Source organism: Hemitrygon akajei, chromosome 11, assembly GCF_048418815.1.
Source record: "Hemitrygon akajei chromosome 11, sHemAka1.3, whole genome shotgun sequence".
NCBI classification, from domain to species: Eukaryota; Metazoa; Chordata; class Chondrichthyes; order Myliobatiformes; family Dasyatidae; genus Hemitrygon; species Hemitrygon akajei.
The window spans coordinates 47,642,658-47,669,744 of NC_133134.1; the positions used below are offsets into that span (position 1 = coordinate 47,642,658).

Sequence of the window (27,087 nt, forward strand, 5' to 3'; positions counted from 1 at the left end):
GGGACTAAAGTTTGCTGATAACACTAAACTGTGCAGAGAGTGTGGAAAGTCCGCAAAGGGATATAGTTAGGTTGAGCGAATGAGTGAGGCTCTGGCAGATAGAGTACAATACTGGTAAATACAGGGCCAACCTCTTTGGAACGCCACTCAGTTTATTTAAATAGTGAAAGATAGTAGAGACAGAGGGTCTTGGGAGGACATCTTGAATCGTTAAAGGGTTTGCAGGTGCAACAGTTTATCAAGAAGGCAAATGAAATGTCTTAATTTCCAGAGAGGTTGATTTTCAGACACAGAAAGTTATGTTGCAAATGTACAGGGCAACGAAGAGTAATTCATACAGCTCTACTCTCCTTTCTTGAGAAAATATATACTGGTTTTGGAGGCAGTACAGAAGAGGTTCACCTGGTTGATATTGGAGATGAGGAAATTCGCCTATGAGGAAAGATGGAGTCACCTAGGATTATGCTCACTGGAATTCGGAAGAATGAGAGGGGATTTTATAAAAACATATAAAATTATGAAATGGATAGATTGGATGGTGGCAGAAAAGTTGTTTCCACTGGTTTCTGGACATAGCCTCAAGATTTGGGGGAGTAGATTTGGGATGGAAATGCGGAGAAACTGCTTTGCTAAGAGAGCGCTGAATCTGTGGAATCATCTGCCCAGTGAAGCGTAGCAGATACGTCATTAAATACAGTGAATTCCAGTTAAACTGGCCATCGGTTAATTGGGGCAGCCACTTCCTTAGGGCAAATCTTAAAGAACAAAACTAATTGAGAAATTTCCAGTATTCCCTTCGTGGAACGCTATGCTGTCTAATTGGAACAAGAAGCAGTTGCCAAAAACACAAGAAAATCGGCAGATGCTGGAAATCCAGAGCAACCCACTCAAAATGTCAGCAGATCATGCAGTATCTATGCAAATGAATAAACAGTTGACATTTCAGATGCAGGTAGTTCTTCAGGAGGAGATGTAGGGGCAGTTGTGGCAGTTATTCCCCAGAATGGTAATGAGGGAGGAGGTGTAGGGGCAGGTGTGACTCTTGTTCCTCTTGCTGGTAGTGAGGGAGGTATCATCTGTATCCAGTGCTCCTGGTGTACCCTTCTGTAGATTGTTGAGGCCAGACATAGATTGGGAGGCAGCTTCAGCGAGCACATGCACTCCATCTGCCACAAAAAGTGGAATCTCCCAGTGGCCATCCATTTCGGTTCAGCTTCCCATTTGCTTTCCAGCGTGTTAGTCCATAGCCTCCTCTACTGCCAGGGTGAGGCCACACTCAGTTTGTTGGAGCAACACCTTATACTCTGTCTAGGTAGCCTCCAACCTGTGGCATGAACATCGATTTCTCAAACTTCCAGTAATTGCAATCCCCCCTTCTTCACCATTCCCCATTCCTCTTTCCCTATCTCACATCATCTCCTTACTTGCCCATCACCTCCCACTACCCTTTTTTCCATGGTCTTCTGTCCTTTCCTATCAGATTCCCCATTCTCCAGCTCTTTATCTCTTTCACCAATCAACTTCCCAGCTTACTTCACCCTCCCCCTCTCCTGGTTTCACCCATCACCTGCCACCTTCTACTTCATCCTCCGCTCCTCCCACCTTCTTACTCTGACTCTTTCCCTTCCTCTCCAGGCCTGATAAAGGGTTTTGGCCTGAAACATTGACTGTGCGCTTTTCCATAGATGTTGTCTGGCCTACTGAGTTCCTCTAGCATTTTGAGTGAGTTGTTGAGAAAACTGTCGAACAGTTTCTAACCAGCATCAGTCTAATGTGCAAATGTGTCTGTTAGACACTACCGTGTACTTACAGCAAACGGTTTTTAAATGTTTGTGTTCAAAAAACAGTGATTTTTTTGCAACTGATAGTTGGCTAGAAATAAGCAGTAAGGGAATTCAGAACTGTTTTGCTCACTAAGGCTTCAAGCATTCAGGCTTAGAGATGCCAAAAGTATCCAAGAGTGAAAGTGAAACCATTTCACTACTTCAAAATATAAACTTGAGAGTTCAAAGAAAATTTATTAGCAAAGAACATTTATATCATTATATAAGACCCTGAGATTAATTTTCTTGTAGACATTGACAGTAAAGACAAGAAACACAATAAAATCAGTGAAAAATTGGACCCAGTAGGATGGATAAACAACCAAAAGACAACAAGCTGTGCAAATACACAAAGAAAGAGACAAGTAGAAATTAGAATAATAAATAAAGAAGCAAGCCATAAATATTGAGAACATTAGATGAAGAGTTTTTGAAAGTGCTTCATTAGGTTGTATGGACAGTTCAGAGATGGGGCAAGTGCAGTTATCCCCTCTCGTTCAAGAACCTGATAGTTGAGGGTAATAACTGTTCCTGAGCCTGGTGGTGTTGGATCTGAGGTACCTCAAGCTGTCAGAGTGAGAGGTTAAAGATCTTGGTGAACACTCCAGCCAGTTGGTCAGCATAGGGGTTTAGTGCTCGGCCAGGTACCCCACCTGCTTTCCATGAGTTCACCCTCCAGAAGGACCAGCCTCAGAGACTGAAATCACAGGGTCATTAGGGCTGTGGAGTTCGTGAAGGTGCCTTCCTGGTTTGACAGCCAAAACAAGTGTAAAGGCATTGATTGAGCTAATCAGGGAGTGAAACCTGTCACTTTGTAGGAGCTGATCACATTGAAGCCCCACCGCAGCTGTCGAGCATCCTTCAGTGTTTCAGATTTTGTCCACAATTGCCACTTCATACGTCAGCTGGCTTTCCGGAGATCGCAACAGAACCTCTTGTTCTTTATTTAGTTGCCAGACACAAATGCCACTGATCTGGCCCTGAGCATGTTTTTGTTCTCATGGTTCAGCCCCGGCTTCTGGTTGGGGAAGACTATGAATGATTTTGTGAGGTCACACTCATCTACAACTGTTTTTATAAAGTCCATGACAACCATGGTGTATTCGTTCCGATGCTTGAAGACAGCCCAGTCCACCAACTCAGAACATTCCCATAACCTCTCCTCTGCCTCTTGTGACAATCTTATTATCGTTCTTACCTCTGGAGCCTTGCTGTTTAGCGTCTGCCTGTATGCAGGTAGAGGGAGGACAGCCAAGTGATCAGATTTCCCAAAATACATTCTAGGCATGGAAAGGTAGGAATTCCTAATCATAGTATAGCAGTGATCGAGTATGTTGGGAACCCTGTTGCAGCAAATAATATGTTGATGTTAATTGGGCAGAGATTTCTTTAAGCAAGTGTGTTTCAAGTCCCTGACAATGATCTGCAAAGCATTGGGGTAGGCTGTTTCTTGTTTACTGATGGCAGCACTCCATACCCCGAGTGCCTGTTTAACATCTGCCTTTGGCAGTATGTAAACTCTGGTCAGGATCACGTTCTTGGTAGGTAGACTGGTCAGCACTTGATCATTAGATGTTCCAGGTCAGGGGAGCAAGAGTGCAACAAGGCCATTGTGTTGGAGAATTACAAAGAGTTTATCATAAAGCACACACCCCCACCATTTGACTTCTCTGAAACCGCAGTCTAGTCCTGTGTATCGAGATAGATTGTACATCTCAGTGTTGTTTATGGTGACATACGTATTTGATAATGAATTTACTTTGAATTTTGAGAAGCCTTCAGTTCTTACCAACATAGCTATCTGGCTTGTCTGTAGTGAGCTCTAGAATGTCCTACCTAAATCTTTTATAATTAAAATGGAAACATTCTGTAAGCAGCAAAGTGAAACAGAGATAATATCTTCAGTCAATGACCTTCTCTCAGAACTGTCTGCCATTTACTTTTAGCTTAACACAACATCTGTGTTCTTTTGATTTTTTTCTCTTAAATCTTTGGTTGGCATGCTTATGAAGGTATTTTATTATGTCAAGTGCACTATTTAAGTACAAGTAGTTGTTAATGATAAAGATTATCTTTTATTTGTCACACATTCATTGAAACATTGAAGCATACAATGAAATGCTTTGATTTTGTATCAGCAACCAATAGTCCAAGGATGTGCTGAGAACAACCTGTGCTTCCAGTTTCAACATAGCATGCCCACAATTTGCTAACCCTAACCCATACATCTTTGGAATATGGGAGGAAACCAGAGCACCTGGAGGAAATCCATGTGGACATGGGGAGAATATATAAACCTCTTGCAGACAGCGGAGGGAATTGAACACGACATTTGTTTTAAGCTTTCTGTAGTTTGGAAATAACCAGAGATGGCAATATTCACACTTTTTTCAGAAAGCACAGTGCTTCAATCAAAATTACACTTCAAAATATTGATAATACATTCAAATTCAGTTCAAAAAAATTTTTTGAGGACAGAAAGCAAATAAGACAAAATCTGCAGATGCTGGAAATCCAAGCAACACACACAAAATGCTGGAGGAACTCAGCAGGCCAGGCAGCATCTATGCAAAAGAGTACAATCAACGTTTTGGGCTGATACAGTCAGCAGGACTAGATTTTTCAAAGAAGAGAAATTTCATTCCATTCAAATGGGGTCTAGGAATAATGAGACAAAGGTTGAATTGCTCAGTTTTATTTGAGGTGATAGATCAGCTGTGAAGCCTGTTAAAATGTAAATGTAAATTGAATATATGACTTTATGAACAGCAGAAAAGAATATGCAATTAAAATGTTATGTTGAACCAAAACAGTGGGTTTGGTCTCAGCTAAAGTACTACTTCCGATCTGTGTGCCATACCTTACAAAAAATGCCAAAGTTTTCAAAAAGTTAGGATAATGAAAAAAGTTCCAAGTTAAGGAGTGCCAGTTATGCCAAGAGACTGGGAAACCTGGGTTCTTCTCTCAAAGGCAGTGAAGGTTAAGAGGAGATTTGATAGAGCTGTTCATTGTCATAAACGGTTTTACTGAGTAGATAAAATGCTTTCCAATGATTAACAAAGTTAAAATTGTTAGTAGATAGGGGCAGTTTTGAAAGTCCTGCTCAACAGAGGTGGAAATACTTGTGGAATCTGGGAGTCCAGCCTGAGGTAACGGCTACAAGCTGGATGAGAACTGCCTCTAGAGAAGTGCAACGTTGTGCAAAACTTAACAGCAATTTCGTGCCAATACTGATCCTCTGTAAGGGCACGGAATAAAGAACAGAAATGACCGGACGTATTCAACAGCTCAGGCAGCATCAGTGGGAGAGAGAAATAAAGGTTTCTGAAACATCCATTCAAATGTTCAATTGCTTGACTTGTTGAGTCATTCCAACATATTTCTGTCTGTGTTTTGGATTTCCAGCAACTCCAGTTTGTGTTTTTTTTTTGGTCATCAGTTAAAATGCACGGACAGCCAAAAGATAGGGAAAGATCCTTCGGCGTAAACTCGACCTGTCACTTTCAGAATCCTCTCGTTGGTAAATTACGCAGCAATCGCCACCGCTCGGTACATAATGAAAATACATGCATATAAAATAAAAACACCTGCTGATTGTTTTGAGTTACTGTCAGAACAATGCAGATCATGACATAAAGCCGTAGGTACAACGCCATTAACCTATGATAGCAACTCAGGTGACATCGGAGCAGCCCGAATAAAGGCGTTTCCACGCAGCTATGTGGGTATCTTAGCAACTGTAGTGTCACGGGCGGGACGGGGAGTCCGTTGATTGGTGGGAGCGTCAATGGACAACGCCCTGGCCGCGATGCCACGTGAAGTTCCATTGGTCGCCTTTTTGCCGGTTGCACGTGTTGTGAATTGAACTGCATTTTTGAGGTAGCGTCAAAGGCGATTTATGCATTGATAGAGAGATTGCGATGGCACACACTTTTACTTTAAACGAGCTGGTGAATTTGGCCATCGGCACTCCCGAGGTGGGTGTGTGTAACTTCAACGCGCTGCATGCACTCTTGCATGGTATTTTGGAACATCTCCAACTTGGAGATGCGCAGAAGACGGTGGAAGAAGTAGAGGCTGAGTTTATCAAACCCAAGAGCTCCAAGGGCAAGGTTTCTGCAGGAGAAGTTCCTGCAGGAGAAGCCCCTGCTTTAGAAGAAGGTCCACCCAAAGAGAGTGGAAAGTCGGTTTCTCTCTTCCACCAACTGGAGGAAAAAGTTGCAAAGCTCCAAAACGCGATGGACTTCTTGGGGCAATTGCCCAGTGTTCCAGAACTCATGGCCCGCAGCCAAGAGGAGACGAGCGGTAGGAAATACTCTCTATCCAGCGGCAGTGGAGGGCCAGTGAAGGAGATGTGGCAACTTATGCAAGTCAAAAAAAAGGTGGAAGCAAACGAGGAAGGAGTACATAAGGTGGGTTACGGTCACCTTAAGGTGCTGTTATTTAATAAAACAATAAATTTAACATCCTGTACATGGGTTAATTGGATTTGGAATGTATTACACTTGTCAATCAATATACATAAGTATGTAGGAGAAGCATTCACTACTGTCATTAAAGGAGTTGCAGTCTAAATTATATAAAGGATATTGGAATTCACTGGAAAATCTAATGGGATTAAATGCAGGCAAGTCATTAACGCCTAATGTTTGGGGATCCAAAGAAAGTGAAGTACTGTAATAGTTCATCATTTGATCTGTATCTTTCTTTAGTCATGTGTAATCCAAAATAATGTTGTTATATATTTCCAGTGAATCTTCCACAGACGTTCCAATATTTATCCCTGTGGCTCTTGTTTCCCTAGAGTACAATTGCATTTGAACTTGTAGGCTAAATAATTTTAAAATAAATTAGTTACTAGTCAGGGTAGTGGGATGCTCCTCTTGAGGGATGTGGGAAGGAGCCTTCCAATGACTATACCTGCAGGAAGTGTATCCAGCTGCCGCTTCTAACAATCGGGATTCGAGTTGGCGGTGGAACTGAACTGAATTCCAGATCATTTGGGAGGCTGTGGGGTGATAGATGGAATAAGTAGTTATACCCAAGGAGCAGTATGCAGTAAGCTGGATGACAGGAAGGGTAACTAATTAAACAGCCAGTGCAGAGTATCCCTGTGGCCATCTTCCCCCGCCCAACAACAGCTAAGCCACTTTGGATACTGTTTTGCGGGAGGGGTGGTGGAAATGACCTAGCAGAGAAAAGACACAGTGGTCAGATCTCTGGCATTGAGTCAGACTCTGACTCAGAAGGGAAGGGAGGGAGAAAAGGCAAGCTGTGGAGAAAGGGAATTTGTTAGTTGGGAGAACAGAAAGGAGGTTCTGTGGATGAGAATGAGATTCCTGGTTGGTATGTTGCCTCCCTGGGTGCCCGAGTTCGAGATATTTCTGATCGCGTCCTCGGTGTTTTTAAGTTGGGGGTAGCCAGAGGTCGTGGTCAATTTAGGTACCAATGACACAGATAGGAGTGATGAAGTTCTGCAAAGTGAGTTCAGGAAATTGGGTGCTAACCTAAAGGGCTGAGGTGTAAGGAGTGTGATCTCAGGATTGCCGCCTGTGCTTCCTGCTAGGGATGCCAGAAATGGGACGATTATACAATTGAATGTGTGGCCAAGGAGTTGGTGCAGGAGGAAGGGCATAAGAGTTTTGGATCATTGGGCTCCCTTCGGAGAAGGTGGGATCTATACAGAAGAGGCAGTTTGCACCTGAACTGGAGGGGGCTAATATCCTAGCAGGAAGGTTTGCTCATGCTGCATGGTGGGGTTTAAACTAGAGTTGCCGAGGGATGGAGCCAGAGTGCCAGAACAGTGAAGTGGTTGACATGTTAAGACCTCAGACAGTCTGGAATCAAAATGTTGAGTGTGATCCAGCTTAGTGTCCTAAGCTGTATATATCTCAATGAAGAAGTATCATAAGAAGCATGGTGAGCTCAGGGCATGGATCAACACCTGGAATTATGATATTGTAGCCATTAGTGAGACCTGGTTGCCTGAGGGCCAGGTCTGGCGGCTCAGCATTTTGGGTTCCATTGTCTTATATGTGACCGAGTGGGAGGGATTATAGGAGGACTGGATGGCATTACTAGTCAAGGAAAATATTGCAGTGCTCAGTCAGGCCAGACTGGAGAACTTGTCTAGTGAGGTATTGTTGGTGGAACTGAGAAATAAGAAAGGTATGACCATGTTATTAGGACTACATTACAGACCACCCAACAATCCGAGGAATTTAGAGGAACAAAGTTGTAAAGAGATCATAGACTCTTGCAAGAAACAAGGTTGTTTATAGTAGGTGATTTTTAACTTTCCACATTAATGGGGACTCACGTACTGTAAAAGAACTAGATGGGATAGAGTTTGTCAATCTGATGTTTGGTAATGAGTCAGGGCAAGTGAGAAGCTTGTGAAAGGGAATACTTCACAACTAGTTATCACACTGCCATTGGTTTCAAAGTAGATATACAGAAAGATGGGTCTGGTCCTCAGAATGAGATTCTAAACTGGAGAAAGGGCAATGTTTATGCTATCAGAAAGGATCTAGCTATTTTCAGGCAAAGATGTACTTGGTAACTGGGAGGGCTTTGAAAGTGAAATTTTGAGGGCTCCAATATAAAAGGTAAAGATACCAGGTGTGGGGAACTTTGGTTTTCAAGAGTTATTGAGGTCCTGGTTATACAAAAAAAGGTGCATAGCAGGTATAGGCAGGTGGGTATAAATGGGGTGCTTTTGGAGTACATGAAATGCAGGAGAAAACTTAAAGTAATCAGGAGAGCTTGCAGGCATGAGGTTGCCCCAGCAAACAAGGTGAAAAGAGATTCTACAGATATTGAGCAAAAGTGTTGCAAGGGACACAATTAGTCTTCTAGAAGATCAGAATATGTGTGGAGCTGAAAGATGGGGGAGATGTTAGATTTTTTTGCCTCTGTAATTAATCAGAAGACAGACAGTCTATAGAAGTCGGGTGAAGTGACATCAACTTCATGGACGCTATACAGATTACAGGAAGGAGGTGTTTGCTGTCCTGAGGTAAATTAGGGTGGATAGATCCCCAGGGCCTGATGAGGTGTTCCGTTGGATCCTGTGGGAGGCTGGTGCAGAAATTGCTGGGCCATAGCAGAAATACTTAAATCATCCTGGGCAACAAGCGAGGTACCAGAGCATTGGAGGATCATCAATGTTGTTCCACTGCTTAAGAAAGTGTCCAAAACTAAACCAGGAAATTATAGGCCAGTGATCTGACATCAGTTGTGGAAAAGGTACGGAAGGGCTGGGTACATCAGTATTAGGATTAGACATGGACTGATTTAAGGATTAATGAAAATTACCAGGAAAGTTGATGAAGGCAAGGCAGTGGATGTATCCATATATGGACTTTAGCCAGGTGCTTAACAAGGTCCCTCGTGGGAGGTTGGTCAGGAAGGCTCAGTTGCTTGGTGTTCAAGATGAGGTAGTATATTGGATTAACATTGGCTTTGTGGGAGAAGCCAGAGAATGGTAGTAGATGGTTACTTTGCTGACTGGAGGTCTATGACGAGTGGAGTGCCTCAGGGATCTGTAACATGCTGTAAGGTTTCACTGCTAATGTAAAGGCTTCTCTGTAATGTTCCACTGCTAAGGTAATAGTTTTTCTGTAGCAGTAATGTTTGGGTTATGACTAGAGATAATGGGGCATGCTAGCCAATGAGTGGGATGTTCTTTGTTGTGTGTCTGGGAGCTGGGAATTTGTGGTCTTTTGCCGGGGAGAGATGAGAGAAGACACAAATAGAGTTGGTAGACCGCTGGATGGAGTGGACTTGGAGCGAAGGTCCAAAGGTCAGTGACAATCGGAGGAGGTCGATGGTGGACGAACAGCCTTATCAGTGAGTTCCAATTGTGCGCATTAGACTGTTTCATGAGAATGGGACCTTTTTTTTGTTTTCTTTACCAACCATTGTAACCCTCAGGCTCAGCCAGCACATGTTCATCTAGGGGAAGACAACTTCAGGCCCCGCCAAACTGAGAAATCTCGTTTTATGTGGATGCTGCGTGATGTGTTGCCCAGTTACAAATCCGCACCACAAAATATCACAGTACGCCATATTCAATTAAATGATTGAATTTTATAAATCTTAATCTGAGTAAAGGGTTAGTAAAGAAAATTTTTTAAAAAGGGCCCATTTTAAGGAACAGTTTATTGTGCATCGTTGGAGCTCAGTTCATTCGTTTGTTCCCATCGACCTCCAAGCAGAGCCGGCCCTCGGACTCTCACTCCTCAGTCCACTCCATCCGGTGGTCTTCCGACTCTCTTCATTCGTGTCCTCTCTCTCCATCGCTCCCTGACGAAAGACCGCAAAAATCTCTCTTCCAGACTCACAAGAAAGAACATTTCTCCCACTGAATAACATACATTCCAAAGCCCTGTCATCTCTAGTCATAACCCAAACATCGCTGCTACAGAGAAACCATTACATTAGCAGTGAAACATTACAGAGAAGACATTATGTCAGGCTTAGCAGTGAAACCTTGGTGTTACACCATGTAGTCAAATTAAGAATTATAAAGTTCAACCATTTAATCACATGTTGTGTACTGCTTGTTACTTTGTGGTACTGATTTGTAACGAGACACATCGTGCAGCATCCACCCAAATGAGATTTCTTAAGTTTGGCCGGGCTGGGGGGCGGGGGGGGGGGCCTATCATCCCCCATATTAAGCCGCTAGCCAAAGCAAGAGTTACAGATCTGTGCTGGTTTGGTTGTTGTTGTCATCTATATGTCTGTGTCAGTGATCTGGATGATGTGGTTAATTTGCAGATGGCATCAATATTGGGGGTGTAGTGGGCAGCGATGAAGGCTATTGTGGGTTCTGGACCGGCTGAAAAATGGCAGATGAAATTTAAAGCAGACAAGTGTGAGGGTTTTGCACTTTGGTAGGGCACTGGGGAGTGTGGTAGAAGGATCTGGAAATACAGAATAGAATTCCTTGAAAGTGGTGTCACAGATAGATAAGATCGTAAAGAAAGCTTTTGGCACATTGGCCTTCATAAATTAATGTACTGAATACAGGAGATGGGATGCTGCATTGAGGTGTATCAGACATTGAGTCCTAATTTGGAGTATTGTTTTGGATCACCTTCCTGCAGCAAAGATGCAAATAAATTTGAAAGAGTACCAAAAATTTGCAAGGCTGTTGCTGGGTCTGGAGGACCTAAATTGTAAGGAAAGATTGAATAGATTAGGACTTTATTCTTTAAAGTTGAAGAACGAGGGGAGATTTGATGAAGAGATACAAAATTGAGTGGTATAGATAGGATAAATGCAAGCTGGGTTTTTCCATTGAGGTTGGGTAGGGACTACCAGAAATCATGGATTAAGGATGAAAGGTGAACAGTTTAAGGGGACCAAGAAAGGGTCCTGAGAGTGTGGAACGAGCTGCCACACAAGTGGTGTATGTGAACTCAATTTCAACATTTAAGAGAAGTTTGGACAGGTATATGGAGGGCTATGGTTCCAGTGCAGGTAATTGGGAGTAGGTAGCTTAAATGGTTTGGCACTGACTAGATGGCCAAAGGGCTTGTTTCTGTGCTGTACTTCTCTATGACTAAAAGATTATGAACAGCTTCTTATCTTCCCTTTGATATTACAACCTGCTGGATTCAATGCAAAATGTAATAACCTCTTGTAACTTGCTCTCCTTGTTATCATTGCTGGCCAGTGTTTTTCTGTTGGCACAAACTAGTTTACTGAGCATTTTGTAGAGCTTTGCACTTGACAGATTTTGTGTTCCTGTGTTCTCTTTTGCTATCAGCCTTGTTAACTTGCCAAACCAGATGAGCTGAACAAGTGCCACACCTGCCCATGCCCCACCTCCCTCACTACCATTCAGGATCCCAAGCAGTCCTTATGGGTGAAGCGACACTTCACCTGTGAGTTTGTTGGGGTCATCTACAGTATCTGGTGCTTCTGATGTAGCCTCTTGTATCGGTGAGACCTGACATGGATTAGAAGACCACTTCGCTGAGCATCTATGCTCCATCCACCAGGGGAAAAAGTAGGATCTCCCAGTGGCCACCTTCCCATTCCCATTCCGACATGTCTGCCCACTGCCTCCTACTGCCGCAATGTGGCCATACTCGGGTTGGAGGTGTTACTCCTCATATTCCCTCTGAGTAGCCTCCAATCTGATGGCATGAACATTGATTTCTCGAACTTCTGGTGATTGTTTTACCCCCACCTCTCCTTCACCATTCCCCATTACTCTTTCCCTCTTACCTGCCCATCACATTCCTCTGGTGCTCGTTTTCCTTCCTTTTCTTCCATAGCCTTCTGTCCTCTCCTAACAGATTCCCCCTTCTCAACCCCTTTATCTCTTTCACTAATTGACTTCCCAGCTCTTCACTTTACCCTTCCCTCCCTTCAGGTTTCACCTATCACCTATCTTGTGCTTATCCCTCCCCTCCTTCTTACTGACTTATCTTTTTTCTTCCAGCCCTGATGAAGGGTCTTGTTCCAAAATGTCGACTGTGATTTCCAGTATCTGCATATTTTCTCTTGTTTGAACTTCATAAACAAGTTTATTCCACAGAAACCACAACCTTGTTCTGTCAGATATTTCCTTTATTTTGTCCATCTACCCTGCACTCTCCCTGCAGCTTAAACTATTCTATATTTCCTTTTTCCAGTTTTTAAGTGAAGTTTTGGACCTGAAATATTGATCTTTTTTTCTCACAAAAGCTGCTTGACCTCAGTGATTCCAGCAATGATTATTTTGAAAACTGTAAGAACCTTTGTTGCTGTATAGTGTAGACTGTTTCTGAATGCTGTAGAAATGCTACTTTAAATATTTGCTTTTATTTTTAGAATTCAAGCTCATGGTTATTCCGACTGGCATTTTCTGAGTATAATGATAATTGGCAATGTTGCTGTGACATTTTTTTTCCTGCAAAATAATCACCTGTATGCACTTTTTCAGGCAATGGGATCACTACAAGAATTGATGAATGCAATGAATCTCTTGAGTGGTAACCATGAAACAATGAAGAAGGACCTTGAAAAAGTAAGTTGCTGATTTTTTTTTACTAATCCTCTCAATGTACTGTAAAGATTAAAAATGCTTTTTTCCTATGTTCATACAATTGATTTTTCCTGTGAACCAGTTACCAGTTGGGTCCTTGCTGGAGAAGGACTCAAAATTCACTGTCCTCCTTCCCTTCTGAGCTGCTGCAATACAAACCCCATTTCCAGAAAAGTTGGGATATTTTCCAAAATGCAATAAAAACAAAAAATCTGTGATATATTAATTCAAGTGAACCTTTATTTAACTGACAAAAATACAAAGCAAAGATTTTCAATAGTCTTACTGACCAACTTAGTTGTATTTTGTAAATATACACAAATTTAGAATTTGATGGCTGTCACACACTCAACAAAAGTTGGGATGGAGGCATGTTTACCGTTGTGTTACATCACCTTTCTTTTTAATAACACTTATTAATTGTTTTGAAACTGAGGATACTAATTGTAGTAGATTTGCAATTGGAAATTTTGTCCATTCTTGCTTGATATAAGACTTCAGCTGCTCAACGGTCCATGGTCTCTGTTGTCTGATTCTCCTCTTCATGATGCACCATACATTTTCAATAGGAGATAGATCTGGACTGGCAGCAGGCCAGTCAAGCACACGCACTCTGTCTACAAAGCCACGCTGTTGTAGCCCGTGCAGATTGTGGTCTGGCATTGTCCTGCTGAAATAAGCATGGATGTCCCGGGAAGAGACGTCGCCTTGATGGCAACATATGTCTCTCAAAAATCCTAATATACACCTCAGAGTCAATGGTACCTTCACATACATGCAACTCACCCATGCCGTGGGCACTGATGCACCCCCATACCATCACAGATGCTGGCTTTTGCACCTTTTGCTGATAACAATCAGGATGGTCGTTTTCATCTTTGGCACAGAGAACTCGACACCTGTTTTTTCCAAAAACTAGCTGAAATGTGGACTCATCTGACCACAGCACACGGTTCCACAGTCTTTCGGTCCATCTGAGATGAGCTCGGGCCCAGAGAACTTGCTGGCGTTTCTGCATAGAGTTGATGTATGGCTTCCTCCTTGCATAATACAGTTTCAAGTTGCATTTCTGGATGCAACGACGGACTGTGTTAAGTGACAATGGTTTTCCGAAGTACTCCCGAGCCCAGGTGGCTATAATTGTCACAGTAGCATGACGGTTTCTTAGGCAGTGCCGCCTGAGGGCTCGGAGATCACGCGCATTCAACAGTGGTTTCCGACCTTGCCCTTTATGCACTGAGATGTCTCTGAATTCTCTGAATCTTTTCATAATATTATGTACTGTAGATGTTGAAAGACCTAAATTTTCTGCAATCTTGTGTTGGGAAATGTTCCTTTTGAACTGACTAACAATTCTCTCATGAATTTTGGCACAAAGGGGTGAGCCACGACCCATCCTTGCTTGCAAAGACTGAGCCTCTGATGGATGCTACTTTTATACCCAGTCATGATACCTCACCTGCTACCAATTAGCCTGCTTAATGTGGAGTCTTCCAAACCGGTGTTACTTGAATATTCTGCGCACTTTTCAATCTTATTTTAACTCAGTCCCAACTTTTGAGTGTGTTGCAGCCATCAAATTCTAAATTTTTGTATATTTACAAAATACAATTAAGTTGGTCAGTAAAACTATTGAAAATCTTTTCTTTGTACTTTTGTCAGTTAAATAAAGGTTCACATGAATTAACGTATCACAGATTTTTGTTTTTATTGCATTTTGGAAAATATCCCAACTTTTCTGGAAATGGGGTTTGTACATGATAGAGTAGTTTCATTAACTTTCTGGGTCCTGCAAGATGACAGCAATTAAGTGCATTGATATTGCTGTTTATCAAAACAAAAATTTCAACTGTTGGAGAGAAGAGGAAAAATGATGGGGGAGAAAACTAAGCAGTGAACAGGACATTGAATGATGGTCTATGGAGAAGCCAAAAACAGACTGCTGGAGGAACTCTGGGTCAACCACATCAGTGGTGGCAGAAAGGTAATTGCATTTCAAATTGAGACCTTGCATCAGGAGAGAGAAAATAGCCAGTATGTGGAAGTGAGAGGAAAAGGTGAGAGAAGGGCCAGTTAAATGACAGATGGAACCAGAAGGAGGAGGAATGCCTGGTAGATGGAACCAGGAGGGTTGGGTAATGGAGGGATAGGGAAGCTGAACAAAGGGAAAGAGACCCTGTGGACAGGTGGAAGCAGAAAGAACCTGGAGAATGGGTAACCAGAAAATGCAAAATCCAGTGTTTCTACAGTGGAGCTGTCGGCTGCTGTTCTTGTATTTGCATTTAGCCTCTGTGGCAGTGAAGAAAGGCGAGTACAGAAAGGTCAGTGTGAGAATAGGATATGGAATTGAAATGAGATGCCACCATCAGCTTAAGGAGACATTGTGGATGGAGTAGAGATGCTCTGCAAAACAGTTGTGTAGGGTACACTTGATCTTGGGGGGGAGGGCCGCATCATGGGCACTGAGTGCAAAAGACCATGTTGAAGGAGGTGTACCACCTCATCTGGAAAGGCTTTTTAGATATTTGGCTGGTGAAATAGAAAGTACAAATCTCACACATGTTAAGGTTGCAGGGGGAAAGTGCAGGAGTGCAAAAGGTTGGTGAAGGGATGAGTGGATCAAGGGGTCGCACATTGCTTGTTCCCCGTGGAAAGCAGAATTTGGGAGGGGGGTGTAGGGTAGAGGGGAGGATGTGGCTCATGGTGAGATCCCTTTGGAACTGATGGAAGGAATGAAGGATGATGAGTTGGATGCAAAGCCCAGTGGGATGAAAGGTGACCCATCTCCATTCTGTCTGGAGAAAGGTTGGATGAGTGATGTGAGAACAGATGTATGGAAAGTGAAAGAAATGGGTGTTCAAATTGATCAGTTAAAAGGTCACCATGAAAGGGCAGCTCTTCTGAGTGGTTAGTAACAAAACAGATCTTGACAGAATTCAGGCTCAAGGAGAAAATATTGGACACCATCTACTGTTACGTACCCCGTAACTAGGTGTCTGACCAGCAGAGAAAGAAGAATCCGTTGGAGTCCGGTGGTACCAAACTAAAGGTGTTTATTAGTAAACTACACAATACAATATCAAAAATGCAAATATACATATAAAACAAGTTAGCAGTAATAAACCTAAAAGTGTAGGAATAATAATCAATAATAAACAAGCTCTATTGATGTCTAGGGGTAAATGAATTGTCATAGGAAAGTATAGAGTTCAGTTCATAAATGCTGAGGTGGTTATGGTTGTTGTATTGAAATTGTTGGAGAGAGAGAGCGAGCGAGATGTAACAGCTACAGCTGCGGCAGGCAAACCTTTTGTGGCTTTCTTAATCCGTCGTATCGGTGTGGTCATTCAGTTATGACCCCTCCGTCCTTCAGCTAGACCATTCTTCTGTGGTGGACTCGTCACTCTGGCATGAGTGGACACACACACAAGTCCCCACTGGCCCTGCTGTAACACTGAGCTTTACTGACCGATCTCCTGGTTCGGTCTCCGAAGCCCCCACCTTTCTGTGGGTTCCCAACACTCAGTCAGTGTCCACTGGTGTGTCTGGAGGGTGTCTCTCCAGACCTGTCTTTTATCCCTACTCACGGGGTCTCAGCTATCCATCAACTCTGAATGACTGTGTCCATCAAATCAGGCCACTCCTGCTATCTCCTGAGGAATGTTAATGAGCAAAGTAAAGTCCTTGTAGTGGAAGGTAAATAATCCAGGAAGAGTCAAAATACAGTAAATCAACAGTCTCTCTCTCCCTCTTATCTGTAGCAGATGTTCTTGCCTGGGCTTTATCTCTCTCTTTCTCAGTAGCAGCATAGCAACAGCAATAGTTCGTAGTTTGCGGGGGGAGGTTGGGAATGGTTAACTCTGCACCCCATTTCCATCAGGTCTGTCCATCACTCATAGCACTACTCCCCCCACCCCCTTAATTAGTAGTAAAAGCTTAATGATGTAAATATGGAGAATTTCTTATTGATATACCGATGTACCCTGCTTTATGAATGTTCGCTTTACGCCACTTCGCTTTTACAAAAAGGCCTTCATTAGTAACCTGTTTTTGCATTCCAAAGAGGATTTTTCCCATATAAATTAATGGTTCTTTGCTTTACACCATTTTGTCTTAAAGGTTTCATAGGAACGCTTTACCTTTGTAAAGGGGGTTGGAAGACACCTGTACATAATACATTGCTTTGTACATGGGTTATCACAAGTGTTTAAGTGTCCATTTATGGTGAGGTGGGTTTTGATGTTTACAACAAATTTCAGAATGTAACATTAAGCTTTTATAAATTTCTTCAGCTGCAGAGTTTTCCAGATGTGTGAATGTGACAGTGACTGGGAAATAGGAGCTGCTGACTCTACTAAAGCTTTTTTTGTCAGATTGGGGACAGTCCTATCTTTCCCCAGTGTTAAATATACAGTACTGGTTTTAGCAGGGGGAATGGTTCTATCCAATGACAGCACTTGCACACTTTTTGCTTGTGACTTATCAATAATCATCAGCTGTGAGATTTTCTTAGTCACAAAGTACGTGCTTTTCCATTTGGATATTTATAAGCCTTCAGCAGAAGCTGGAATGTGCAGTAAGGTGGGTGAAATGCTGACTAAGTCCAAATTGTAAGTGTATAAGATCCTAAGGGACTTGTAAATTCTCATTAGTGAGAGTTACAAATAAGGGGATGTCGCTACAATATAGGGGACCGGTCATTTGAAATTGAGCTGTGTAGAAATTTCTTCAGTGCGGTGCGTCTCTCCCCCGAGAATGATGGAGGCCACATCATTAAATGTAGTATTAAAGTAAAGACTGACAACTTGTCGAAAGTTTGCGAGATTGGGACTACAGGAGCTGTTGTGGTTGAGGAGCCGAGGACAACATGAGATGGTTATGATTATGCTGAATGGTGCAATGACTTGGTGGGGGAGGTGGGGAATGATAGTTGTCTACTCCTGCTTCAATTTTCTTGTTTCTTTTGAAAGGCCATCCGGATTAAGGTTGATGACCATGAATAAATAAGGAGCTAATCTTGCAGTTGTCCTTGTACTTGCTATATTGCAGTACTTTAAGCCAAACTTACTAATGAGAAAGGAGGTGGTTTACAAACAACAACTTCAAGTGAACCTTGCCTTGGAAATGGTAAGAATGTTAACATTGTGGATGAGATTAAGCACCAAGATTTTTGATGTTACGCTGGAGGTGGCAGTGTACTATCATGTCCACTGGAATCTATATAGCTGCATAAATTTGCATACCTTCAGCTATCTGATTTCAGTAGAAAAAATCAGTGTGGTTTGCACCTGCTATCTTTCTGTGAGCCCTGGCTGCAGTACAGTTGTTTGAGTGAGTACTGTAGAACATGCCTCCAACTTATCCATTTAGGGCAGGGATTTTCAACATTTTTTAATGCTGTGGGCCTCTACCATTAACTGAGGGATCAGTAGGCCTCCAGTTGGGAACCTCTGATTTACAGCGTATATTGTATTTGTACTGACGACGTTGACTGAGTGTGAAATAAGAGACAGTTCTTTGCCTCCATCATAGTCTCCATGATATCCTAGAGATTGCATCTTCTGGACACCTGAAAGGAAAAAGACAAGGTTAAACTATTGGTAGGTGGGGTAAGCTTGATGTGGGGACTGTAAATGATTCACGCTTAACATCCATAGCAGTTTGGAAATCAGAAGATATGCTAGAATGAGGAAAAGGTATGTACAAGATTTAATGTGCATGGTGTTCTCTGCAGTTCATCTTTGCACATATATTCATTTAGTATGAATTATCCCAGAAGTAGTTAACGCTATGACACTCTGTTTAAATCCCCATTTGCTTTAACTTTCTGAGCTAAATTTCAAACTTCTTGTACCTGCAGCTACAGCAAAGCAAAGCTCGAAACACTGAAGAAACGACTCGCAAATTGGTGAGTTGTGAATAGAAACAGGTAAAAATTGATATCCAAAGACAACTAAAGATTTTTATGTAACCTTAAAGTTGTGATACAATATTGTAACAGTGAAATAAAAATGATTTTGAAAACAAGAATTGGAAACTAACTTTATAATCTCTAACTTGGAGTGATAGATGGGATTGGATTACTATAATCATGTTTGGATTAAAAATTGCGCATAATTTCCATAGCATTGAGAATTGTGCAAGCATCTGTCCTAGTTATGTATAACAATTGTTATATAACAGTGCAAGTTGTATTTAGTGTTATCTTTGGTGTACAGTTTTAAATTTAAATAACTGATTCTAGACATTTATTTCTTAAATAATTTACAAATTTAATTTCTGGGTCTGGAAAATTGCAAAACCTGCAGAAAGTAAGATGTGAACTTTCAGTGATATTTTGCTTGGATCCTTCTCACTGAGAGGTATTGCTATGAAGCATATTGTGAATTTTTGTAAGATGAGCCATCATGTCTCCCTTTGAATCCACTGTATAAGTGGAGATGTGTTCATGGGGATGATTTTATGTCATAAGGCCATTTTATCATAATTTAAAAACTGACCCACTGCTGTTGTTTAACAGTTGAGGCCAACATTAGACTTGCTGGGGGAGGGATGGGTGGGGGGTGCAGGGAGGACAAAAATGCAGTACATTTTTAAAAAATGGTCTCAGTACTGTATGGCAATAAAATTTGGGCATATTGTCCCTGTATTGATTGGGTTAGCAGTCACATTTGAGGCCTATTATTACCACACACCCTGTCCAGTCAAAGGACATGTGAACAAACATCGCTTCTTGCAGTCCTTTCATCTACAATGCATTTTCTCTGACATCCATGGCTTGTGGATTAGGAAGGGGTGGGGATATCAGAAACAAATGGGATTTGAAGATTATGGTTCATGGAAGAAAGGTGATGTAAAAGGAATTCGGAGTAATGAGTTAAAACGTGGTGAGTTAGTAGCAGTGGAGTAAAGGTCAAGCAACACGCTCAATACTGGAGGAACTCAGTAGGCCAGGCAGCATCTATGGAAAAGAGTGCAGTTGACATTATGGGCTGAGACCCTTCAGCAGGACTCAATTAATTTCTTGATCTCTTGAGGAGATAACCATGGCTATTGAGGCTCCTCACAATGCAGCTTTAAAAATATAAAATGGCAGGGTGGAGATGGGTGGGTGGATGGAGAGTAGCTAATGGAAGCAAAGCAGTGAAAAATATAAATGGACAGTTAGGCCTTCTAGTGTATATAGAAAATCTTAAGGTAAATACTGTAGATTACGGTTAATTGGGCCATTGGTTAATTATGACAGCTGCTTATTTTGGCCAACTCTTAAAGAACAATAACTAATCAAGAAAGTAGCTGGGATTCACTTCATTTTGGACATTGTGCCACTTAATTGGGGCAGAAGACTGTTACCATCAAGTTTCTAGCTAGCATAGGTTCTGTGCACTTGTATGGCTGTTAAACATGACACTGCTTAAAACAGTTTAAATCGTGTCGGTTCTGGGTGTTTGTTCAAAAAGCAATGATTTTTGTTATCGATGGTTGAGAAATGAGCAGGAATACTAAACTCTCACTCACTGCTTTTTCAAGCATTTAGGCTTGGTGATCCGAGAAATTGCCGGGGAATGAAACAATTTCACTATTTCAACAAGTTAATGTTACAGTGAAAACTAACATTTGGAGAATGCAATCATTGAAGCATTGTATGAAGACAATCCATTATCTACACCAGGGGTCTGTGCTGATTTTGTTCATTTATAGTTGAACAAAAGAATGCAGCAGCATATGCAGGATTAATTCCTATCAATAACTATTAGGGACTAAGTTTTATAATGCAGTAGTAGTATCAATAGTGTTGTAATTTCTGTTTTTCATTTAAGTACATAATTTGTCACTCAGTTGAATGGTAGCTTGACTACTTGTACCTTTTTAACTATTTCCATGAAACTTTAGTTAATTTGGATAGCTGCTTAATTGGCCAAAATGTACTGGTCCCACTGTGTCCCATTTGACTGGAAATCACTATTGATCTCTTAAAGAATGACACGGGTGAATTAATAACAGAAAACAATGAAATAGCAACATGTGAACAAGTGTTTTTCAGTATTTTAACAGATGAATATAGTAAAATCATCACAATAACAAATTAGAAAAGGGGAGAGAGACTTGATACAGGTACAATCACTGGAAAGAAGATACCTAAACAATTTGGTGGGGAAGGATAAATGGTCCTTGTGAACTGAAGGCTTGCATTCTAGGATTGTAAGAAGTGTCTCAAGGGAAAGAAGATGCCTTGCATTATCTTACAAAATTCCTTTACTAGATTCTTGAGGGGTCCGAATAGATTATAAAATCACAAATTCAGTCCTGCTAGTCAGAAAAATAGCCTAACATCTGCTACTGAGGACATGGTGGATCTAATAACAAGGAAGTAGCAGAAGCACTTTTACAAATTGCATAATCAAGCAGAATTGAAATTTCTTTATTAAAATGAAGGTGTGCATGACAGACTTGTTAGAAACTTTTTAGGATTTTGAGCAGGATGGATAAAAATGGTACACAGTTGAGATAGTCTGCTTAAATTTCCAAAAGATGTCATGGACTGATTCCTGTGTTAGAGAAGAGTTTATGACATTTTGGGTAATAGTATGGATGGAACATTTTCTAATTTATAGAAAATGTAGTATCAGGATAAATGGGTAGTTTTCCCATTCTTAAATTATAAGAAATGGGGTGCCACAAGTATTGGTGCCAGCATCTTGACTATGTACTGCTTAATGTTAGTGACCTAAAGGAACCGAGTGTTTGGTGGCATTAGATAAAAGGATGCAAAGTATCAGCAGAGAGATAGGCAGGCTAAGTGTATGGTCAAATGTGCAGATAAGTGGGTGATTTCAATTTCCCCATAATTTCAGTTAAGCTGGAATCCCTAATTTAATGCGCTGTAGATGTTAGTGTGGGAAGCTCGTTGAGTCAGAATTATAAAACGGGCAAACAGACCCTTCAGCCCACTAAATCTATACTGATTATCAAGCACCCAATTGGATCTATTAGTGATATGGACTAATGCCACATTGTTGTACCCAGCCTGTACAGTTCCCTAAATTCTACCACTAATCTGCATACTGGGGTAGTTTACAGTGGCCAACTTGCACATCCTTGGGGTCTAGGAGGAAGATAGAACAGCAGGGTAAAACCCAATCCAGTCATGGGGAGAGCATATGAACTTCACACAGACGATAGCAGAGATTGCTGGTTACTAGAGTTGAGGCAGTTTATCTACTAGCTGCACAACTGTGTCTGCCTCCCTCCAATTATGAGGTTGTTGTAAGTCAAGCAGAAGAGCACCCAAGTTTGCATGCTAGTGGTAAATGGAAGGTCAACTTGCTCAACTTGTCCTCCACCCACAAGACCCAGTTAGTTATCTCTTGCAAAGTGCAAAGAAATGTGAGGCATCCTCTTCTGTTGCTTAAGAAATGTACCTCAGACTGCTACTGCTCCATTATAGAAATTTATTTCTGGTGATCAAAGTATTAGCGCAGCTCTGAGCTCACCTCCAGTTTGGGTCAGTTTTCTCTTTATATTGTCCTGCTTGGTGGCGCGATAATATCAGCACCGGACTGTGGAGTGAAGGTTCCTAAGTTCAAATCCAAGTTGGTTTGAGCGTCGAGCTAGCAACTCAGCCTCGGAAAAACAAGAACAGCTTGCTATGGAAACACCATCAAAAAACGTTGCCCCGGAAACTCCAGGGCCGAGTTGAGGGCTATTCTTCTCTCTTTATATTAATATGAAAAAGTGACGTGCTTGGCTAGGTGTTATTTTGGGATGGCTGTGTAAATAACAAAAACATTAATGATTTCAGAATTATTACTACATTTTTTTCCTTTTATTAGAGTACTTTTGAAGACCAGCTGAATAATCTGCCAGATGCAAAAGATTTTGTTTTGTGGAATACTTTGCAGACATTATTGAATAAAGATGTGAGTAAAGGCTGTGGTTTGCACATTAGTGGAGCAACTGAAGGAATATCATTTTTTCAGATATGCCATCAGATGTACAATGGTAGCTTTGCAGATCAAGGTTCCCTCCAGTTTTTTAACAGCTGCATGGACCAACCATTGCTCTAAGCAGGAAATTTTTGTGGCCTGAAATTGCAAAGCACTTTAAATATTTTTTGTGATATGTATACTATGAATATTTAGAATGAAAAATGAACAATCATACTTTTTATTTAATTGAAGGGTATAATGAAATGTGGTACAACAAAGACTATCTTTGGCACATACTCAATGATTCAGAAATAACTTCACTTTTGCCATCAGATTTCTGAATGGGCATTAAACCTGTGAACATTACCTCTCTACTCTTTCTCTTTTTGCATGACTAATTTAATGTTTTAAAAGTGTATTTACTGTCATTTAGTTTTGATTGTGTATTGCAATGTACTGCTGCTGCACAACAAATTTCACAACACGTGCCAGTGATATTAAACCTGATTCAGATTCTGATCTTGTGTGTTTCATAAACTTTTTCTTGTCTGTCTTTATTCCTGCTGCTCGGCAACGAAAGCTTTGTGCGTGGGAGCATTTTAGTTATTGCACATCGTGCACCTCAGGGAGAACAGTGCCACAGAGTCACCAGGATGATTAGGGCATACCTTGTATTTATTGAGCTCTTAACAACAGTTTAAAATCTCATGTTGCCTTTCTAGAGCAGAGAGAGTTGTCAGGTGTAAGTGAGGATGAGTTGGATAGTGGGATCAAAATGCAAATGAAGTTATTGTAGATAAGTGTGATAAGATGTAGGGAAGAAAAGAGGCAAATCAAATTAGGCAAGTGATGGGTCTGCTGTGATTGGATTATATTTGTAATTTGTTGCTGAACTACCAGTTGACCAGCCAGAGAGTGCCTGTTAGGATGGAGGGAGGTGTGGTGAGGAATTGTACTGTAAACATGTGGTGAACTACATATACCTGTCTGGACTGCTCCTGTGGCTCCTCCCACAGACCCCTGCTGACTGCTCCTGTGGCTCCTCCCACAGACCCCTGTATAAAGGCGATTGAGGCCTGATTCTCCAGGATGTAGTGTTGTTCATTCTTCCAGCCAATAAAAGCTGATATCTCGCTTCTTACGTCTCAGAGTGAGTTATTGATGGTGCATCAAACCATCAACATGTAGAAACTTGAGTGTTGACTGTCTGGAATTAAAATTTGGCCTTGAGCCTTTTTTTCAAAGCACACTCTTGCTTAACGGTCATCTGGTGGAGCATCTGCAGAAGAGCCTGGGAATCCTGCTTGGCATTCCATTCTTGAGACTAGTAAATCTCTTCCATTCTCTGCAACACTTCCATTAAAGAACCCAAAAATGTTGTGGGGGAGGGGTAATAACAGATGTCCTCTCAGCAGGCCCTAGTATCTGCAATATTTTATAAATTTTAAGCCAAACTTTTATTGTCATTCCTTTATGGCAAGACTAGTCCTGATGTTTTTAAAATAGTGAGCAAATAAATGTCGATAGATGTCTTGACCTGCAGAAGGCAGTTAGTTAGGTACCAGATGCTGGGGGAGAGACATGCACACAAGAGGTTTTTTGAGGCAGCTAGCGATTTTAAATGCTTTTAGGAGAGCCACTTGTATGGAAAATAGCATAAATAAAGGGAAGAAGATTTTGGAGTGCTCAGCAAAGTATTTTATTACCTTTGACTTTTTTTTATTATAACTCATTTTTTTAAATGAGTGATCAATTACCAGAAGGTATCAGAGCAGAATTAAGCCATTCAGCCCATTGAATTTGTTCTGCCATTTGATCATGGCTGACTTATTTTCCCTGTCAATACCATTCTCCTGCCTTCTCCCCTTAACCTTTGAAGTCCTTACTAATCAAGACCCTATCAACCTCCACTTTTTAAATCTTTTTATTGATTTTCCACTTTAAATATACCCATTGATGGCCTCCACAACTGTCTGTGCCAATGAATTCCACAGATCCACCACCCTCTGGCTAAAGCAATTCCTCCTCATTGCTGTTCTGAAGGGATATCTTTGTATTCTGATGCTGTGCTCTCTCGTCCTAGACTCTCCCACTATTGGAAACATCCTCACCATGTCTAGTCCATCCAGGTCTTTTGATACTTGGTAGGTTTCAATGAGGTCCCCACTCATTCTTCTAAACTCCAACAAATACAGACCCAGATCCATCAAATGCTCTTTGTACATTATCCCTTCATTCCCAGGATCATTCTCATAAACATCCTCTTAGACCCTCTCCAATACCAGCCAGTATTTTAAATTTTATTTTAAAAGCCTCCCAAAAAAAAAAACCTGGTCTTTTATGAGTGTCTCTCCCCCAGAATCTTTCACAGTACTCCAGTGTGGTCTGAGCAATGCCTTGAAGCCTCAGCATAACATCATTGCTTTCATGTCCCAGTCCTCAAAGTGAGTGCTAGCATTGCATTTATTTTCTTTACTATCAACTCCATGTGCAAATTGCCCTTCAGGGGATCCTATACTGGGGCTCTCAAATCCTGTTACACTTCTGACCACTGAATTGCCTCCCCTTAGAAAATAGTCTACGTCGTTATTCCTTCTACCAAAGTGCATGACCATACACACTACTTTGCAATGTATTTTGTCTGCCATTGTGCCAGTCTTCTAATTTGTCAGTTCTTCAGCAGATTCCCTTCTCCCTTAGCACTGCCTGCCTCTCCGTCTGTCTTTGTACTGCCCTCAGACCTGGCTACGAAGCCATCAATTCCATCATCCAGGTCAATAACATGCAATGTGAAAAGAAGGGGTCCCAAACCAGACACCTGCAGAACACTGCTAGTCACCAGCAGCCAACCAGAAAAGAACAGCCCCCCGCCCCCCCACCGCTCATTTCCCATTCTGCATCCTGCCAGTCAGCCAGCCAGCCTTCTATCCATGCTAGCATCTCCCATAGTAGCATGAGTTCTTGTCTAGCTGCCCCTTGTGTAGCAGCTTTGTCAGGCTTTCTGAAGCCTCATGTATGGCACCTTGTCACAAGCCTTCTAGTCACACGAAAAGTCAACTTAGTTTCTATTCAAACTGCTGTTAAGTACTTCCAGCATTTAGTTCTAAAATTTGATAGCTTTGTGTGTGTGTATATATAAATAGCTTGTATTATAAATTGTGATTTATATAGTTTGTACATATGATTAATAATTAGAGCTGGATAGATATTAATAATCAAACTTTTCTATTTTACACTTAGCTTGATTATGATGCAAAAATTTCTTTGCTTGGTCTTCAATCAGAAATGGGTGATTTTGAAACAGATGTGGAAGGTCGGAAGGTGGTAAGTATAACTCCACCTTTGTGTAACTCCCAAATCATTTTTAAAATTTCTTTTGTCATTCTATTACTATTTTCCAATCAAAATGAAATATTGTTTTATTTTCTGGTACTTGGAAGGAATTGCTGAAGTTTTGAAATTCATAAATACTTTAATGCTGTCAGCCAGTCGAAGAAAATCATTCTTAGTATTGACATTTTTGAGTAAAAATAGCATGTTGTGGAAGGACTCGATTTCCTCTTCAGAAGAAATAAATCCTGATTTCTACTTTGTGGGGAAGTGCTTCCTGACATACTATTTTAATCCTAGCATTAAACAGTTTGTTTCCTTATTCTAAGCTGTTGCATTCTCTAGTTTTCAGCCCCATCCCTCCCACTTAGTTCTAGATTTTCTCAAGTGTAAGCATTCCTCTTTTTTGGGAAACCTGTGAGCTATATCCCCTCTAAGCTGTGCATGTGTGTGTACACACACAAGTTTTTCAACCAGCGCAAAAAGGAAATTGACGTGCGCACAAAAGGTTAGTTACCTAAAATGTAGTAATTAATGTTTCCTGGAGTGACAAAGTTAAGTTTTGCTAAGCCAACAACGTGAAGAGCACATCACAGTAGATACAAGTTCGCTGTTGACTTTCATATATAGTCTTTCTGTTCATTTAGAAGAGAGGTTTCCTGAAGATGAGGTACAAGAATGGCTAGCTTTTGATTTCTCTGCAATTGCAGATTGTGACGTCACATTTGGAGATGAACAAGTTAATGCCTTGTGTCTAAAATATTATGATTTTCTAGCTGAAAATACAGTAATAGACAGTTTAATGATTTCAAATTTTCCGTGCAAGAAAAAACTAAATCCAAAATCCAAACTGATTTCAAACTTTGCTCAAATGGTTCCATTTGTACTTCAAAATGAACAGCTTTGCGACCTTGCACAAATGACGATGGACATTGGGGGAAACTTTCTTTCATCTAGTGTG

General features: G+C 41.3%; 1 protein-coding gene across 1 annotated transcript in view; it reads left to right on the forward strand.

The window, feature by feature from the left end:
• Positions 1 to 5,743: 5,743 nt before the first annotated feature.
• Positions 5,744 to 27,087, forward strand: part of LOC140736337 (uncharacterized protein C16orf96-like) — a 71,464-nt gene continuing 50,120 nt past the window's right edge. Inside the window, exons 1-5 of the mRNA XM_073062335.1 lie at positions 5,744 to 6,235; positions 12,766 to 12,849; positions 18,728 to 18,775; positions 22,701 to 22,787; positions 26,037 to 26,120. Coding sequence (XP_072918436.1) covers positions 5,744 to 6,235; positions 12,766 to 12,849; positions 18,728 to 18,775; positions 22,701 to 22,787; positions 26,037 to 26,120 — 795 coding nt within the window. The remainder of the gene's footprint in view (positions 6,236 to 12,765; positions 12,850 to 18,727; positions 18,776 to 22,700; positions 22,788 to 26,036; positions 26,121 to 27,087) is intronic.